Consider the following 17,958-nt stretch of genomic DNA (forward strand, 5'->3'; position numbering starts at 1 on the left):
GAGAAGTAGCTGCGTTGCGTAAATGGTTTCTCATCATGAATGTAAGATTAAGTATGAAGCAATCAAGAGTATGATCCAGGACATAGAGAGTTCAGAAATTCCACTGAAGGGTGATTCTCCAGTCTCGACTACAGTAAACATCCTTCCTTATGATTCCTATTGCTTAACGTTGTTAACCGTACATAGATTTAGTCTGAGCAAACACACAAAGTGAGAAACCATGGAGGACAAGATTGAGGTGGAGATGAAAGAGCTTACTCCAGGAGAAGAGCAAGACAATAAGGATGACGAAAAAGGCAAAATGGATGAAACAAAAGGTAGGAAATAATGAAGAGGATATCCTAAAGAAGCTAGTTTGCATTTACTGCATTCTGTGTATCATTTGGTAAATAAAAAGCTACAGAATTGTATTTCTAAATAGCTCCCAGTTCTGATGTTTTTCTAAAATTCCTGATTGTGTTTTTTGGTGCCTAATTTTTTGCCCAATCTTCCCATATTTGAACCACTTCTTTATACAGAAGCAGAAACAAAAAAAGGAGAGGCCAATGTGTACTGCAAACTGAAGAATCCACAAGAAAATATTTACAGTCTTGCAATGCCTACTTCTTCTCCAGAGCACAAAGAAGGTAATAATTAAAAAAACTTGAAAGAAGTGCAAAATTTGGCATTGTTAAAGTTTTGTAATAAAATTTAAGATGCGTGATAAAGTCTAACTTATGTATGCAGGAGATTATATGTAGATTGAATAAAAAAAAAACCCCTGAAGATCCTTGCAAACACCCAGCTGTTTTCGATATATATATATGTATTTCAACCTGTTATAATGAACATAAACAATCACTAAAATATAGCATAATTACATCAGTTCCATGTGTATGTGTCTAAAATGTGTTAAATGTACACAAAACATTTCACATTTCACTTTTTTAAACGTTTATGAATTTATTGGAGCCTATTTAAAAATTATTTTCTTGTCCAAAAATATATTTTATTTTGGCTGATTCAAACATCTTGGTCATTTTGGTCATATTTCTTCTTTCTACAAAAGCTGAAAAAGTGGAAGAAAAAGAAAGAGCAGAAAAAGAAGAAGCAGAAGCCGAACAAACTAACGTTTACACCAGACTGGACAATCCATCAGAAAATGTTTATATGTCAGTGACCAGTTCCACTGCAAAACAAAATGAAGGTAATATTAATCAATTACACATGCGTTTATTTAGACAAAACACATTACAGTTGTGTGATGTGGTCTGATGCTGTTAAAAAGTAAAACAGAAGTATTAAAGATAATAAGAACTATGTAAGTGAGACCTCATGAAACAACAGCAACACTTAAACGTGTCTATTTTATATTTAGACTAAACTTGATGACATGGCAAACCTTAAGTCTGTTAAAACAAGTGTGTTAGTTTCGAAGACAGATTTCCGGTTTGAAAGTGCGGTCATTTTATTCACTTGTTTTGAGTCAGACTCTAGTGTCTATTATACTGACCTATGACTGGGCAGTACTGAGACCCTGCCCAGAGTAAAGCTCTTACTCAAAGCAGTGAGTGAAACTCCTAATCCATTTTGTCTGTTTCCCAGAAATTAAATTAGAACATTCAATTGAAATCTTTACAACTGCAATAAGAGTGATACAAAACACAAACTGAGGCTAAATTAGCCATTAGCCATTAACATTAAGGAGATCTTTAAGAATAAGGGTGACGTACAGAGTTGCAGCATCTATAGGGGGATAAAGTTAATGAGCCATACAATGAAGCTATGGGAAAGAGTAGTGGAAGCTAGGTTAAGGAAGGCAGTGGAAATTTGTGAGCAGCAGTATGGCTTCATGCCCAGAAAGAGCACAATAGACGCAATTTTTGCTCTGAGAATGTTGATGGAGAAGTATAGGGATGGTCAGAGAGAGTTGCATTGTGTGTTTGTAGACTTGGAGAAAGCGTATGACGGGGTGCCAAGAGAAGAGCTGTGGTACTGTATGAGGAAGTCAGGAGTAGCAGAGAAGTATGTCAGAGTGGTGCAGGACATGTATGAGAGGAGCAGGACAGTGGTGAGGTGTGCTGTAGGGCAGACAGAGGAGTTCAAAGTGGAGGTGGGACTGCATCAGGGTTTGGCTCTGAACCCCTTCCTGTTTGCTATGGTGATGGACCAGTTGTCAGAGGAGGTCAGGCAGGAGTCTCCTTGGACAATGATATTTGCAGATGACATTGTGATCTGTAGTGAGAGCAGGAAGCAGGTGGAGGAAAATCTGGAGAGGTGGAGGTTTTCGCTGGAGAGAAGAGGAATGAAAGTCAGTCGTAGTAAGATTGAGTACGTGTGTGTGAATGACAGGGAGGGAAGTGGAACAGTAAGATTACAAGGTGAAGAGGTGAAGAAGGTACAGGAGTTTAAGTACTTGGGTCAACAGTCCAGTTTAATGGAAAGTGTGGGAAAGAGGTAAAGAAGCGAGTGCAGGCAGGTTGGAATGGGTGGGAAAAGGTGTCAGGAGTTCTGTGTGACAGAAAAATATCAGCGAGAATCAAGGGGAAGGTGTACAAGATAGTGGTGAGACCAGCCATGCTGTATGGTTTAGAGACAGTGTCACTGAGGAAGAGACTGGAGGCCAGAATAAGATGGTATGGACATGTTCAGAGGAGGGAGAGTGAGTATATTGGTAGGAGAATGTTAGACATGGAGAATGTTGGACATGAAGTTAGTGGGTGCTAGTGTTGAGGATACAGAAGATAGGGATAGGTGGAGAGAGATGATTCGCTGAGGCGACGGCTGAAGGGAAAAGCCAAAAGAAGAAGAAGAAGTCATTAACATTAAGCCATTAGCTTAATGTTGTATACAGTAAAAACAAGCAAATGAATGGCAACTCTATCAAGTTTTCAATTTAAATCCATGTTAAATTTCCACTGAAAACAAGATGAGTTGTATGCGTGTGTAACAAACTGTGACAATCGTTTTTGTGATAAGAATATATGCTTTGAGTTGTTGTTGTGCTAAAAGATTAACTTTCAAAAGGGTAATCTCCAACTTTCTAGCAGACACCTAAAGGTTTTTTTTTTTTGTTGCAAAAATCTACTAGTATTTGGAACTTTTCATGACTCCCTCCATCTCAATTACAACCCAGTTTCAGATGAAGAAAAGGCAAGATACTGCCATCAACATACTTCTGTTCTTTTGTTGATGTCCTGTGTTTTTTGTTGTGCATTAATATACCCTTTGGATGTCTCTGAATGGGTCCCTTCACTTTCTGGCACTAACTGAGATCTGGATCACTCCACAGAACTCACAATCTATGTAAAACCAAGAGGGGTAGAGGTACAGGCTTGCTTTTGTCTCAGGGATGGTGCTGCACACCTCTTTCCCTGTCTCATATCAACATCAAATTCGATAGAGTTACAGTTACACTCACCAAAAACACCATTCCTCTTCCTCCATAGCATACTGTATCGTATCACACCTTCCTGAAGTCAAACTGCTTGTCCTCTTTACGGCTGGTGTTAACCACATCTTCACTTTCTGCACCCATGGACATCCTCTGCCCTCTGTCTTCTAGACCCAGGAAGCTTTCTTACCCTGCTTTCATTGGCTGATGGGTCTATTTCACAGCAACCAGAGAGAATTAAGAGCAGCAGGGAGAAAATGACAACTTCTTGTCTTCACAAATCTTGTCTATTTCCTGTCCAAGATCTTATTTGCTGTAACCTCTGCAATGTAAAAGCTGGTAGCATTTGCACCAGCTTTTACACTTGCAAGATCCTTGCAAGATCCTTGCAAGCTCCACATATTCACACTTTAATCCTACAGATATGCTTTCATTATCGTCCCTGACTACTAATGACTTCGCCAGCTTTTTTGATTGGTAGACTGAAAAAATCTGCCAGACCTTCACTCTTATCTTCTACAATGAAAGAGGAGGGAAAGCAAAGAGAGAGACAGAGAGAGAGAGAGAGAGAGAGAGAGAGAGAGAGAGAGAAGAGGTGGTTGCTTGTCTCTGGATACACTCCCGAGTTGTCCTCACCCAGGGGGTGCACCTTCTCCAGCAATGATGGCCAGTGGCACTGGACCTATTCTGCCATCCCTGCACGCAGTCTGATGACACACTGCTCTACTGTGCCAGCAACCACCTTTGATTGGTGTCTCAGAACTGCTGGGAAAAACAAACAGGTGGTCAACTCACTGAGCATCTCTGAGTCAGTGAGTGTGACCTTGATGATGTTGTTTGGGCATGTGGCCAGCCAATTACAAGATGGCTTTGTTTAGGTCTGGGTACTCCAGACGGTTTGCCACAGGTCTCTGGTTAGCCACACTACAACTGCATGGAAAAAAACCTTCTACATCATTGAGCAGCCTGCAGCTGCAGCCGATGTGGTTTCTCATGGACCATGATCTGATGTATCAGTTGATCTTCTGTCTATTTGGAAGAATGTTGTGAAGTGTTGCATTGCTTCACATTCAGCTCGAGAACAGCCTGATATTTGCTGCCAGCAAGGGTCTTGATAATGCCAACAAGGGGTGAGGACTTCATGACAGCATATTAAAAGGTTCAACCTTTCGGAATAAAACTCCTTAATTATTATTTTTTTTGTGCCAGAAAACAACCTAGCTAAAAAGTGGGATAAGAGTTTTTGTTCAGATGTGTTACAACCGAAAAGGATGTGAGGACCCACAAGTAGAACACTATCCCTGACACTGTTGAAAATTGTAGTCACTCACAAGCATCATCCATGCAACCTCAACAACCTAAACAAAATCTGCTGAGAAGAATAGACAAAAAATTCCTCTCAAATAGTTTACAAAGCCAGGAGAAATTTGTCCCTACATACTAAAGCTGTTATTGCAGCACTGGTTTCTACCAAGTACTAGTCAAAAGGTATTGGATATTTATTCAAGCAGATCTGCTGAGAAATAGTTTTTAAAAACTATTCTAGAAATAGAATTTTGTTTTTTAAAATGTACGTAGTTTGCAGCAAAAATGCTGGCAGGATCTGCATAAATATCATTTGTAATCCAGATCAAGAATCTGATGAAGTGGGTTTATAGTTTTGCAAGGATGTTTATGTTAAAGAGATAATGAGCAGTGACTTGTGCACATTAAACCCTGCTGAGTTCCCTATGAGGATGTGAAAGTGTCTGGAGTATTGAAGGAGAAACCGGCCACAGGGGAAGTGTTAAAATGAAAAGTGCATAAAGACACATTTCTAACTCCAGATGTTTCTACACACCATAGGTTGATCTAACCTTGATGTTTATTTCTTTTATGTTTAGATGTTTACAGAAAAGTTCGTCTGTACAAGAGGATTTCCACTATTTTCATCTTTCTCTCTTTGCTCTTGCTGGCTGTGGTTCTTGCTCTGGCTATGAAGTGTAAGTAAAGCATTTGCAAGTTACTGACTCATTCATACCAAATTGGTGCAACAAAAAGAGTATAATCAACAACAACAACACTTGTATCTCCAGCCTCGTCCCAAATAAAGAAAATATATGCTAGCTTTCTGTATTCACTTTATTTGCACTGTGGAGGGTGGAATGGAGATGGATATCTAATGTATAAATTAGATATAAGTACATAAGTTTTGTACATAAATTCATTAAAAAAAACAACAACAAAAAAAAAACCCCACACAGAATTACACAACAAATTTTCAACAAATGTTGCAGCTGTGTTCATTATAGCGTAACACTGTCTAAACAACAAGCATTTATTGGCCCCTTTTTCAGCTTTTCCACCTCATTGGTGCAGTGTTTGGTTCATTTCTGGTCATGCTACTAGATAATGTACAAATGAGACACCATTGTGCTACACTGAATATGATGAAATAATGTCTTCTGATCCTAATAATAAACTCACTTCAAAATAAGACAGCTTTGGATAATTGGTGCTGATGATTCTCAATTTTCTCTGTGAATGTATCAGGCTTGCATTTTGCATATTGTCTGTTAACTTCTCCATGGATTGATAAACTGTGGTCTGGCTTCTATATTGGCCAAATATCTTGATTAACATAACATTTATTCAGATTTTCTGTAATATTAATCATTTTGGTATCATGTGGGCAGAAGCTTTTCTGCCCAAAATAGAAAATTAATATTTTGTTGTGCAATTGTTCTTGTTGCTTAAACCTCAGTGTCTGAAGTTCAGTCCAGCGAGAAGTGTCCAGATCTCATTACTGAAGTGAACAAAATACACAATTACTCCCCAAAACAAGGTAAAATTCTAACATATCCTAACATTCACAATCACCAAAGATGTTCCTTACTTTTAGTCATTTCTTTATATAATAATGCTCAATTAATATGTTATATTGTTTGTCTGAATTCATTATGTATATTTATGACCTGTGTATTAAAAACTGCTGTTTCTCAGAAGGGTGTCAGTGCTCTGAGTGTGGGGAGGACTGGGAGAAGTTTGCGAACTCCTGCTACTTCTTTTCTAAGGAGCGTCTAAAATGGCAGGAGAGCAGGGAGGTGTGTCAGAAACAGGGCGGAGACTTGGTTGTCATCGACAATGAACACATGCAGGTTAAGCAAACTGAAACAAACATTACCATTAAAGAGAGATTAAAGGTGTATATCTTACTGGTCTGAATTCTGTCTTTATTACTGTAGAGGTTTCTAACTGAGAATGGAAACATGCTGTACTGGATTGGGCTCAAAAAAGAACAGCAATGGAATTGGATTAACAGCACTGCACCAACCATGAAGTGAGTCATCCGTGCTTCGTTTCTCACCGTGGTTCTGTTGTTTGTTGGATAGCTTTGGTGTGGTGGAGTGTTTATTTTTTTAACCAAAAAAGCTGCTTGCCAATGTAACATCCACTAGTTTGTTCACTCAACTACTTCTATCTCAATGATTACTGGGCTTCCAGACTAAATGCAACAACTCAATAACTCAACTCCTCCAACAAAAAAAAATGAAAGAATCATTTTTGCAAAAAAAAATAAAAGAAATAAAGTATTGACATGAGTACTTTTAATGCTGAAAGAATCAGTGTTGTATAATGCAGAAGGAATGTGTTAAATATCCCTTAACTTGAACTAATTTGGCCGATCAACTTTGTGCTATACAGCTTCTCATGGACTGGAATTATTTGTGGAAATCTACATTGTGAAAATGACACTATAACTACAGTATATTTATTTAGTGTAACTGCACTATTATTACTTTACTGTATTATATTACCCAGAAAAGTGATAAAATGATAAAATGTTTCAGTGAGGCATTATTTATGGCCACAGAACTTTTTCTGAATTATAATAGTTATTGTAATTATTTGTTATTGGTCACATGATAAGTGTTCAGAATCCCAGAATAGACCTTTCTTGGTGGTTGCACCAGATATTTTTTAAAATAAATTTTCAGCGACCAACCTTAGTATGACAGCAATAAACACAAGTGCTTTGCGGTTTTGGATAGTAACGCCAAAACAATGCCAAAATAAAAATATAAAAGACTTTAGAACAATTTCAAACCTGTGTTCAGTATAGCACAAATGATTGGATGGTTGCACCATATGATATTTTGAGTTCTCTAATAACCCAATACATAAAAAACTGAAAATAAATAAATAAATAAATAAATACACAAATACAGTACATGATGTACAATATATATTTTGTCCTATTATACATTTTGATTTTTTTCAAGGCACATAACACATGGACATAAAAACCATCATATATTCTTCCTCTTTTTCTTCTTCTTCTTCTTCTTCTTCTTCTTCTCCTGTTTATCTGAATATACACACTTTAACAGTTTTTGACACATTATAGACAGATAACTCTGTAAAGGGCAGATTTTTGCAATCTGTATCCTGAAGTAGTTCTGCACACTACAATTTTGTAATGTCTGTAATCTATCTGAGACAGACTGATGAAATATGTATATTCTCATTGGCCACTTTAATGGGAACACCTGTGAAATTTACATCTGCAAATTTAAGAAATTACACTAGCCAATTATATCAGCCAATCATGTGCTTTTCCACTGTTAATCTGCCCATTTTATGTGAACCTGTGCTCACTGTAGCCTCCGATTCTTATTGTTTGTATGTTTATATATGTTTTGCAGATACTGGTCCTATGGCCAGCCAAATCCAGACTCTCAAGGCTTCTGTGCACTGCTAAATGGAGGGTCAAAACTGAACAACTGGCTTTCAAACTCCTGTGAGGTGTATTCAAATTTCATTTGTCAGAAACGTTAAAAGAGGAGAACGGCAACCATAACCATCACATATATCTGCTTCATTTGCCTTTAATATCATCACTTTACTGTTATACTTACCTTTTACAAATGCAGTTCATAAATAATAACAAATACAGAATCAGTACATGCAACAATCCTGTTCTGTGATGCACAATCAAGTAGACATGCTAAGTATTTTACATGATTGAGAAAATGAGACATGCTAAGTGTATTCATTGAAAGTGACTCTGTGCTTATATTACTTGAAAATTGTAACGCTATTAATTGCACTGATACAAAATAATTTTGCACTAATTTCTATAAAAACCTTATTTGCACTAAAAACTTTGCAGAATGTATTATAAAATTAAAAATATACCTATGTAGCTGCCTTCAGAATAAGTAGTCAGAAGTCATTGTCCTTAATAATTAGTGGAAGTCATTGTCCTCAATTTAATATTCAGTTCTTAATGCACCCATTCTATGTGATTTTTCACCTCAAAGTAGTATTCACTCAATAAAACAATGAAATGTACAGAATCAGTATACTTTCAATACATTTCATCTATTAAACAGGTCTCATCTCTTGAGCATCCAAATGATCTTCATTCTCTAGCTCTAAACCGAGAAGACTTTGGCGTATAATTTGCCAGCAAAGCACGGATTTCCTGTTGCCATCTGAGCTGTCGTTCTGCATGCTTTTCATGTCCGCAGGTTCATGGGCCATGTCATTTCTCTCACCTCCCTGTTTCTTGTCCGATTCATCATTTTTTGATAACAAATTAACGTAGCGTCTGATCTTCTGCATAAACTGGTCATTGCGGTCCTCCACTCTGAAATAAATGCAGTGTTAAATGAAATAAGTGTTCATATTATTTCTTTGAATAGGGTGCCTGAAGTACAGACTGACTGGGGCACCCTGCACACATACATTCACACACTCATTTACATACAAGAGTAATCCACCTACATGCAACTGCTACAGTAAAACTCAGAGGAAAACCATGCAGACGCAAAGAAAACAGTATTCTCTTTTTGATTAATTATCATATCATGAAATGTTTAAAATGGTCATCATCGCAGTATAATTGGCCATCATGTTTGTATTCCTTACCGGAGGTACCAGCGGTCTTCCAGGCCATAGTTCAGACCACATATGCCCAGCCTTGGCCACAAACACCGTGGCAGCCGATGTTCCAGCATCAGAGTGGTGGCTACCACCTACGCATATCCCAAAGTAATCAGTCCTCCAACATGGTACAGTGATTCATTCAATTTCTCAAAGGTGTCTGCAATTTGTAGGTTTTTTCCAATACCCACCTGGGTTCTCCAGAGTTCATCTCGCTCCTGCGCAACCCTCCACTGTGTGTCACTCATCATGGCTGTGAGGAGGCTGAGTAGGAGGAGATGGGATACCACACTGAAGCAGCAGAAGACCACATGCACAATGGGGTGAGTGTGGATGGTGTGGTCCACAGGCAAATCAATCAGACCCACAGTCAGCTCAAACATAGTGAAGAGTGTGATGGGGTATGAGCGCATCGCTGGTATGGACAGATGCTCCTGAGTCATGTAGACAGTCCACAGAGCTAGAGTGCAGATGAGGAAACTGCAGGTTAAGTATATGTTTTTAAAATTGTAGATTCATTTATGCTACATCTAACTGTGTATTCTAGAGTTTAATTTACCTGTGGAGAATCCTAAAAGGGCAATGACACTCAACCACATGAACTTGGTTAGGTCTCCAAATATAATCTACAAAATTAAAAAAAAAAAATTGGTGTCAAGATTCTAACAGAACCTATAGTTGGTTGCATTTAGCAAGTAGCAAGTGCTATACCACAAAAGATTCTCTTTAACTTTTTTTAACCTAGGGTAAAATGTTATAAAAGTGTTTTTTCACCAAACATTACATATTTATTAACTTTTAGAGTGGTTCATATATCTTTGCTTGGTTTACAAATGGAAATGTTAGAGGAAGGGAGAGTTTGAGAGGAGAAGGTCTGATGTGATCACCTTCTGGATCACGATGACATAAGGCCCAAGCATTTCAAAACCTCGAGCAAAGTACAAGACATTGCACCAGCCTAAGACCAGACACGCAGCCATCAGTCCAGTCTCGCCTGGCATCTCAGTGAGTCTCAGTACACACAGTAACACTGCCAGCAATGCATAGGTGACCCTACACACCAAAATGGACAGAAGAGAAATGAACAGGAGATAATAGTTGAATAATAGTTATTCATAAAACCCAATGTGTGACCCACAATGCTGTTGGTGTTATGAGTCAGTGTGACAGGATCATGGACAATATGAAGTAAATTAGACCTACAGAGTGACATGGAAAGGGCCTCCAAGCGCAGTCTGACCAAAATATCTCTTTGCTCCAACTCTTAGGATATCTGGTATCTGAGCATAAATCACATGCATGAGTTATAAGTTCAAGTGTTATGACTCTTATTAAAATCATATACTATATACTAAATGTTTGTCTTGTAATTCAGCTGGGTAAAACAGAAATTTGTTAACAGATTATTTGGACTTCCTGCAATAAATGTGTAACATCTTAGGAACTTATTGTGAAAGTGTTTCTTTATATGTGCATACTTACCTCCAGTAGCAGGATGATGATGGCTCCTATAACACTGATGATCTCTCCACCCAGCCGCAGGTGATCTGCATAAGACACATAACTCTCCTGTACACACACATACACAGACACTTATTGTGTGCCTTGAAAGATCTATCTATCTATCTATCTATCTATCTATCTATCTATCTATCTATCTATCTATCTATCTATCTATGGGAGGAGTCAATCAAGCAGTCATTAAATTAAAGGTAGCAATGAAAATGCGTACCTTGAGAGTTTTCTGTATCATGATGGTTTGGTCTTCAGGTGTTTTTGTGTAGTTCTCTGGTATTTGCTTTAGAGGGCGGTGCATACAACACAAAGTGAATGTCCCGATGTACAGCAGGTACACCAGCAGCAACAACCTGTATGACAGCATTTCCCATGATATAAAGCAAACATGATACCAGATCAGCACGCTGTCTCTCAGTGTGGGCAGCGTGTTTACAAAACATTAAATATCTCGTATATCAGTGTGATAAGATATGCTGATGTTCCATAAAATAAATTTTCCAGTGACACTGAAAATCTGATATAATGCAGTGCTGTTGAGCCTCTAGAGAAACTAGACTGAGGGACTATACTGTTTGTACAGTGGGAAAAAATACACTTTACATGTACACAGGGTGTATTTAATGAGAAATAAAACATAGTGCATGCTATTACAGGAAAATAATTGGACTGTTACCATTCAGAGGTTTATTATTTTCCTGCAATCGCACATTGTGTTTTATTTCCCTTATACCGCAGCAATTAGCCAACAAAGGCACTTTTTAATTGATTAATGAACAACATATACATTATATCTGTTTATATGTTTCGGAACATCCTGCTCACACTTCTTCTGCTAAAGAAAATAAATCAAAACCTTCTGATAAATCATATTTGAGAATTCAACAGTACTTGTAGTGTAAGGTGAGTTATTATAGCCCTCCTTTATAATGCGTATTTTTATTACCTGAAATAGAATTTCCCATAAAGATTCCACTTAAGATTGATGAGCTGCTGGACGGGAGTCAACTCTAGGATTTTTCTAGCCTGTGAAAAGAAATTAAAACCTATAGGAATTAACTTGGTAGAAGTGCTAGGAGTAAGCCAATTCAAAAGTGAATACAATAGGAAATATATACACTTCTCTTTTGAGTTCAGTTTATAACTTAACACTTACATTCCTTTTTTGACTGGAGACAATTAGTTCAAGCACTGAGACATCGTCTGTGCGGGAATCTATTTCTGTAAGGTCATAGAGGTAGGAGCTCAAAGGCCCCAGGCTCCACTGGACAATTCGTCTGCGGTTCACCATGTGTTGAAAAGCCTGGTGATGGAAAAAGAAAATCACCTCAGTCAATACTATATACTAATATTTTTGTAAAGAGACACCCAAAATCAGTTGCCATGTTTGACGGTTCTCCCATGACTGTAACAATTACGTTAATTTTTGGGCTATTTTTTAGATTTTTTATCTCAGATCAAAATGACTATAACCTCTGTAATGTAAATATGATATCTAAATTAGAAGGTGATGTATGCGCAAACTGCTACTATGTTTTAGTAAAAAGTGTAAATCATCACAAGTAGTTTGTGTTCAAACATCTTTACTATAAGGACTACTACTACTACTACTACTACTACTACTACTAATAATAATAAAATATTTTATTTATACACAATCAGGGTGATCAAACATCAAAATAAAATATAAAAGTGCGATCTTATTATCATGGCTTGGTTGTTGACACTAGTGGCTGATTTCAGTATTATAGAAACTGCTGATCTATTGGGAATTTTGTACACAGCAAGCTGTAAATTACAGAGCGAAAACAAAAAAACACTGAGTGAGTGACAGTTCTGTGGGTGGAAACACCTTTGTTGATATGAGAGGTCATAGCTAAATTAACAAATTGGTTCTAGCTGCCTGCAAGGATAGAATAACCCATATAAGCACTGTTTATAAGTGTGGTGAGCAGAAAAGTATCTCAGTATGCACAAAAGATTAAACCTTTAAGTGGATAAGCTATAGGGATAGAACACATTGGGTTCCAAGAACATGAATCTGAGGCTACAGTTGGCACAGGCTTAACTAAACTGGACAGTCACCTGGTCTTTTTCTAGCATCAGATTTAAGCTGACATGAGTAGAACCTGATGTGGTCTTCTGCTGTTGTTGTAGCTCATCCACCTTCAGGTTTGATTTTTTGTGTGTTCTGAGGTTTCCGCTCATTACAGTTGTACAGAGTGCTTACTATAAATTACTATAGATTTCCTGTCAGCTCAAACCCTTCTGGTCATTCTCGTGACTCTGGTAGTTAGTCTGGTCAGTCTCTTGCATCATCAAGGAGTTTTAGCCTCCACACATCAGATTCTAGAGACTGTTGTGAAAATATCGGCATTATTTGAAATACTCAAAGCAGCTTATCTGGCACTAACAATCATGCCACAGTCACAGTCACATGGATCAACTTTTTCCCCAGTCTGCTTTTTGATGTTAACATGATTTTATGCACTGTGCTGCTGCCACATGGCTGCTTAGATAATTGCATGAATGTGCAAATATACAGGTGTTCATAATAAATTGGATACTAAAGTATATAAGCAGTCTGTGGGTGATACATGGTGAATGCATAAAGTCTCTCACCACAACATTGCCCTTTTTTGCAGCAAGCTTGAAAGGAGTGAGACCTTTGTAATTTGGCACTAAGTCCAGTGGCATTGTGGTGTCCAGCTCAGCATCCAGGTTTAGCACCATGTCCATAACTTGACACGAGATAATTTTGTTAGGCTGCAGAACCAAAAGGTGCAGAATAGTGTTCCCTGTTTGGGAGCAAGTAATGGAGTGAGACAGGTGAAGCTAGGAGAGTTGAATAAAAATAGATTACTTTACATGTATGGCACACATTTAGTAGATTGTCAGAGGTGGGAAAATTACCATGTTATTGTACATAAGTCTGTTTTTATCTGTTTTTACTTTTTATATTTCAAAAGATGAATCTCCTCTCTTTTTACTAATCACTAATTTCATAGGGTGGCAAAATTCCTAACAAATCTAAACATTAACAGATTTTACAACAAGAGTAAGACATTACTGTAATCTATCTGCTGCCACATAAACTTTTTCCCATCTCCATTGGTTCCATGGTAAAAGAGGCATTAATATATGATCAGTAGCTGATCAGTACAATCAAAATTTTTAGTAAATAGAATGCATCTTTTACTTTAGGATGGGTGATAGAAAAAAATCTACATTTTTCAGACTTGAAAAATACCAAAATAGCACCATCTATAAACTGTCCGAGACCTCTGAAGGTGTGCTGTGGTATCTGGCACCATGTTTACAGCAGATACTTTAAGGGGGCTCCATGGATCAGGCTTGCACATCCCACAAATGCTTGTTAAGATTGAGATCTTTGTTGTGTTCCTCAAAATCATTCCTGAACAATCTTTTTGCAGTGTGGCAGGACATATTACCCTGCTGAAAGAGGCCTCTGTACCAATGATATGAAGCACTGTCAAAGTAACATCCACATGAAAGCCAGGACCCACGGTTTCCAAGCAGAATATTGTCCAGAGCATCACACTGCCTCTACCAGCTAGCTTTCCTCCCATGGTGCATCCTGGTGTCCTCTCTTCCCAAGTAAGCACCATACAAGCACCCAGCCATCTTCATGATGGAAAAGAAAACATGATTCATCAGTCCAGCCCTTGGAGCCCACTGTAGGTGCTTTCGGTGGTATAGAGGAGTCAGCATAGGCACTCTGAAAGGTCTGTGGTTATGCAGGCTCATAAGAAGGTGTGATGCACTGTGGTCTGACACCTTTCTGTTGCTAGATCATCAGTTGTCTTTCCTTAGACCACATTTGGTAGGTACTCACCACTGCATACCAAGAACGCCTCAAAACACCTGCTGTTTTGGAGATGCTCTGATCCAGTTGTCACAGTTTGGCCCTTGACAAAGTCACACATATCCTTATACTTGCCAAGTTTAATGTATTAACTTCAAGAACTGACTCTGTTCACTTGCTGCCTAATATTTATCCCACCCCTTAACAGGTGCCACTTTAATGAGATAATCAATGTCAGTGATTCTAATGATATGAATTGTGTATATAAACATGTATCTTGATAAGCGCACTGATTAGCAAAAATCATTACATTCAAAACATAAAACATTAATTCAACTGAGTTAATCGTGAAAATCACTCAGCACTACTTATATTTTTACTTTCATACAAACAAGCCAATTTCAACTTTTCTTTTATAACTTCACTGAGGACTGTGTATATATTAAGTGAAACTGCACTTTCCATTGAATTAATAATTTCAGTACTTTTACCACCTCTGTAGATTGTGCTGCAATCTGCATAAAAAGGGAGATGTTACCCATAGGCATATTTTGCACTTACCGAGGGAGTCCTGAGCCCGAATGTTAGCACCAGCCTTTATCAACATCGAGAAGATTTCTTCATTACCAATACAGCTAGCGAAGGCCAGGATGTGCTCACCTAAAAACACAGAACATCAAAAACCACTTGAACTTAAATGTTGCTATTAAAGTTTTTTTCCCTGCTTCTTGGGATCATTAAAGTGCATAGGAAGCTAAATAACCTTTATGACTGATTATTTCCATTTACTTTTTCATTACCATAATAAAGAAGTCCTCCTTTTCTTTTGTTGAAGTAGATGCCTGTGGCTCTGGGTGTGGTTACATCAGCTCCTCTGTGGATTAATTCCTGGACCATATTCACATTCTGGTTGATGACAGCAATATGAAGGGCTGTTAAACCTGTAAGAACCATGCAGGACTTTATTGACATGAAGAACTGAATTCAAACAATTAACATTATTTTATAGACTCCTTATGCTTACTTCTGGTTGTTTAAGTGTAAGAAAGTGTGTTTACCTTGATAGAGTTCACTTGTCATAGGCTCATTGATGAGTTCTGGTGCTCCTTCCATTAGTGCCACAGCTGCCTCTAAGTTATCATTCATCACAGCTACGTGCAAAGCAGTCTCACCTAGTGCACCTGACACAACCATACACACAAAACACTTACAGGCTTTTAACTTACAGGTATATTACCAAAAAGACTTCACATATGACAGCAACTCACCTCTTTCAAAGATATTTGTTGTGGAACAATCCAGAAGTTTTTTAATGCAGCCCTCACTGTTCGTCTTTGTTGCATAAAACAGGGGGATTTCATTTACTCTGATGAACAAAGAATAGGAGATTTGATATGTTCCTTATAGATGCCAGGTTTATTATATTTAACTGAGTAAACTAACAAATATATAAACAAATAAATAAATATTTGCTTAGTTTTTTTATCAGGATAAGGAAACATATAGTTCTAATAATCATCTCTATTGCTGCTATAGTTGCAACAGTTTTAATAATCATTTTTGTGCAAATGCATTCATAACAACACTTGACGTTGCACCATATAATTTTCTTGTTATTACACAACCATAAATATAATAATGTTCGAGTATATGATTACAATGGCATGTGTCTGTGTATTTGTGAAAAAACAACCTTTTAGACTGACAAACAAAGGTCTCATCCAACATTTCATCCCAGCCCTTCCTGTTTTGGAGTCGGAATTTAAGGTGATTCCACCAGTGGAGTATATTCCCCGGGGCAGACCGCGAAAGAGGTGGAGCCATGTCCTTGAGGGGGGTCGTCTAAATTCACTGCCTGTCAGGGTGACAATCAGAAGAGACACTTAAACATGACCCACTTGTTTCAGATAGAAAACAACTTTTAATTATATCAATACTATCAAATTCTAATCCTTAATAATTCAGTTAAGCACGAAAAACTGTACAAATTCTAACAAACAAAGACGATATGCTTAGAATGTGCTTGATTTTGCACAAACAGAGTTGTGGGAAAAAGTACAAACACTAACTCCATCCTAAACCTTAAACTTTTCATACAAGTTCAGCAAATGTTTTAGATTTGGACATCTGATACCATGTAGTAATTTGCAAGCAAAACTTTAAAACTGTTTTCAAGGTTTCATTTTTTTAGTACTTTCTAAAATATCTGTGAATTTCTTTAATGATGAAAAATTTCTAGGATACAGACATAATTTGTTTAAACATTTAAGGTAGGCTGTAAAGAAGTAACAGGAATAAAGAAACAAAATTAAGTTTATGTTAAACCACAAATTATTAATTATTTATTAAGAACATCATTAAAACAATACATGCAACATGCCCAAAGTTACTTTAAAGACTTACCCTCTTGAAAGTTTTTTTTTTTAATTCCTCCCAGTGACCTCTTTAAAAATGAAGAACAACTTTGAAAAAGCCAAGTCCTGGCTATCCTGGGACAATACACAATAAGCAGCAGTGTGTGATGTGTCACCTGTATTTATATGGAGGCTGTGCTTTAGGTCCAGAGGAGGGGTGGCAGGAGGAGAGGAACAAGATAAGAGAAAGGTCAGGGTGTGAGACTAAAGATGAGAAAAAAAAGAGAATGAGATTATCAGGACAGTAAGGAAAGGGCAGGTTAGGGAAATTTCTACACTAGCTTCTAGAATGTGCCATCATTTAGTCACTGTCCAGTCTCTTTCTACCTTTCCTTAAGCTTGTTTTGTGAAAGAATTTCACTGGTGAAATGCTAGAGTGAGTGAAATTATTAGACGTTTTTTGGTAAACACCGAGACGCTTGAAATTGTACATTTTTCAGATACTGCTGAAACTTGACTGGTCACTTCAATAGATCTCACAGCAATCCTGGCGAACTCGTTTAAAGCGAGCTGATGACTGCTGAGATAACCGTCCTGAGGTGACGCTGCTTTCTTTCAGGTTCACACTTCCCGTATTTACTGAACAGACCTTTTCCTGATGTTTATTAATAGTTTTAAATATTTAAAACTAAACAACATAGTCATTTTAACCAGTGTAGCGCATCCTGTGCTCAGGCCCGGGTGAGGGGCTTTGACTCTGGATTCCAGCTGTCCGGCTCTAAGTGACTCACCACACAGGCTTCACATTGTTTTGCGCCACGAATTACAGTAGCCTAATCACTGTTTATGTTGCCTTGCACTTGTTTACGCCCAAAAGTGTGAATTAGTCTCTGAAAAAGCTTTTGTTTTTCAAGCCAAACAGAATTAACATGTAGCTATTAAGTGAGAACAACAAGGGGTGT

General features: G+C 37.6%; 2 protein-coding genes across 3 annotated transcripts; one reads left to right on the top strand and one right to left on the bottom strand.

Annotated features, from left to right (window-relative positions):
* The first annotated feature begins 52 nt into the window (after positions 1-52).
* Positions 53-9,035, top strand: LOC131360434 (CD209 antigen-like protein E). 2 transcript variants are annotated; one of them, XM_058400917.1, is made up of 8 exons: positions 53-317; positions 519-626; positions 1,049-1,186; positions 5,257-5,355; positions 6,117-6,197; positions 6,359-6,510; positions 6,598-6,692; positions 8,059-9,035. In XM_058400917.1, exons 1-8 carry the CDS (start codon positions 221-223, stop codon positions 8,189-8,191), a joined length of 903 nt encoding a protein of 300 aa, XP_058256900.1. In that variant the 5' UTR covers positions 53-220; the 3' UTR covers positions 8,192-9,035. The 2 variants fall into 2 exon arrangements, with proteins under 2 accessions (XP_058256900.1, XP_058256891.1); XM_058400908.1 differs by having other exon boundaries at positions 55-317; positions 6,356-6,510.
* trpv6 (transient receptor potential cation channel, subfamily V, member 6) lies at positions 8,741-17,401 on the bottom strand. The gene is made up of 17 exons (XM_058400895.1): positions 17,046-17,401; positions 16,336-16,497; positions 15,911-16,008; positions 15,701-15,823; positions 15,443-15,583; positions 15,204-15,302; positions 13,439-13,614; positions 11,973-12,119; positions 11,763-11,842; positions 11,034-11,169; positions 10,784-10,870; positions 10,505-10,581; positions 10,189-10,354; positions 9,861-9,927; positions 9,493-9,761; positions 9,287-9,393; positions 8,741-9,005 (listed from the first exon to the last, which is right to left on the bottom strand). The coding sequence occupies exons 2-17, from the start codon at positions 16,464-16,466 to the stop codon at positions 8,741-8,743; spliced, it is 2,169 nt and encodes a 722-aa protein (XP_058256878.1). The 5' UTR covers positions 16,467-16,497; positions 17,046-17,401.
* Positions 17,402-17,958: the final 557 nt, after the last annotated feature.

Source organism: Hemibagrus wyckioides, linkage group LG01 (genome assembly GCF_019097595.1).
Source record: "Hemibagrus wyckioides isolate EC202008001 linkage group LG01, SWU_Hwy_1.0, whole genome shotgun sequence".
Taxonomy (NCBI): domain Eukaryota; kingdom Metazoa; phylum Chordata; class Actinopteri; order Siluriformes; family Bagridae; genus Hemibagrus; species Hemibagrus wyckioides.

What these genes read in the sequence shown, in the direction of transcription:
- trpv6 (XM_058400895.1), bottom strand. Translation starts at nt 16,466, where the DNA reads ATGGCTCCACCTCTTTCGCGGTCTGCCCCGGGGAATATACTCCACTGG. An exon ending in TGATACAGAAAACTCTCAAG is followed by an intron (nt 10,871 to 11,033) that starts GTACGCATTTTC and finishes GTGTGTGTACAG; the next exon opens with GAGAGTTATGTGTCTTATGC. An exon ending in GGCCCTTTCCATGTCACTCT is followed by an intron (nt 10,355 to 10,504) that starts GTAGGTCTAATT and finishes TTTGGTGTGTAG; the next exon opens with GGTCACCTATGCATTGCTGG.
- LOC131360434 (XM_058400908.1), top strand. Translation starts at nt 221, where the DNA reads ATGGAGGACAAGATTGAGGTGGAGATGAAAGAGCTTACTCCAGGAGAA. An exon ending in CAATTACTCCCCAAAACAAG is followed by an intron (nt 6,198 to 6,355) that starts GTAAAATTCTAA and finishes GCTGTTTCTCAG; the next exon opens with AAGGGTGTCAGTGCTCTGAG. An exon ending in TCGACAATGAACACATGCAG is followed by an intron (nt 6,511 to 6,597) that starts GTTAAGCAAACT and finishes TTATTACTGTAG; the next exon opens with AGGTTTCTAACTGAGAATGG.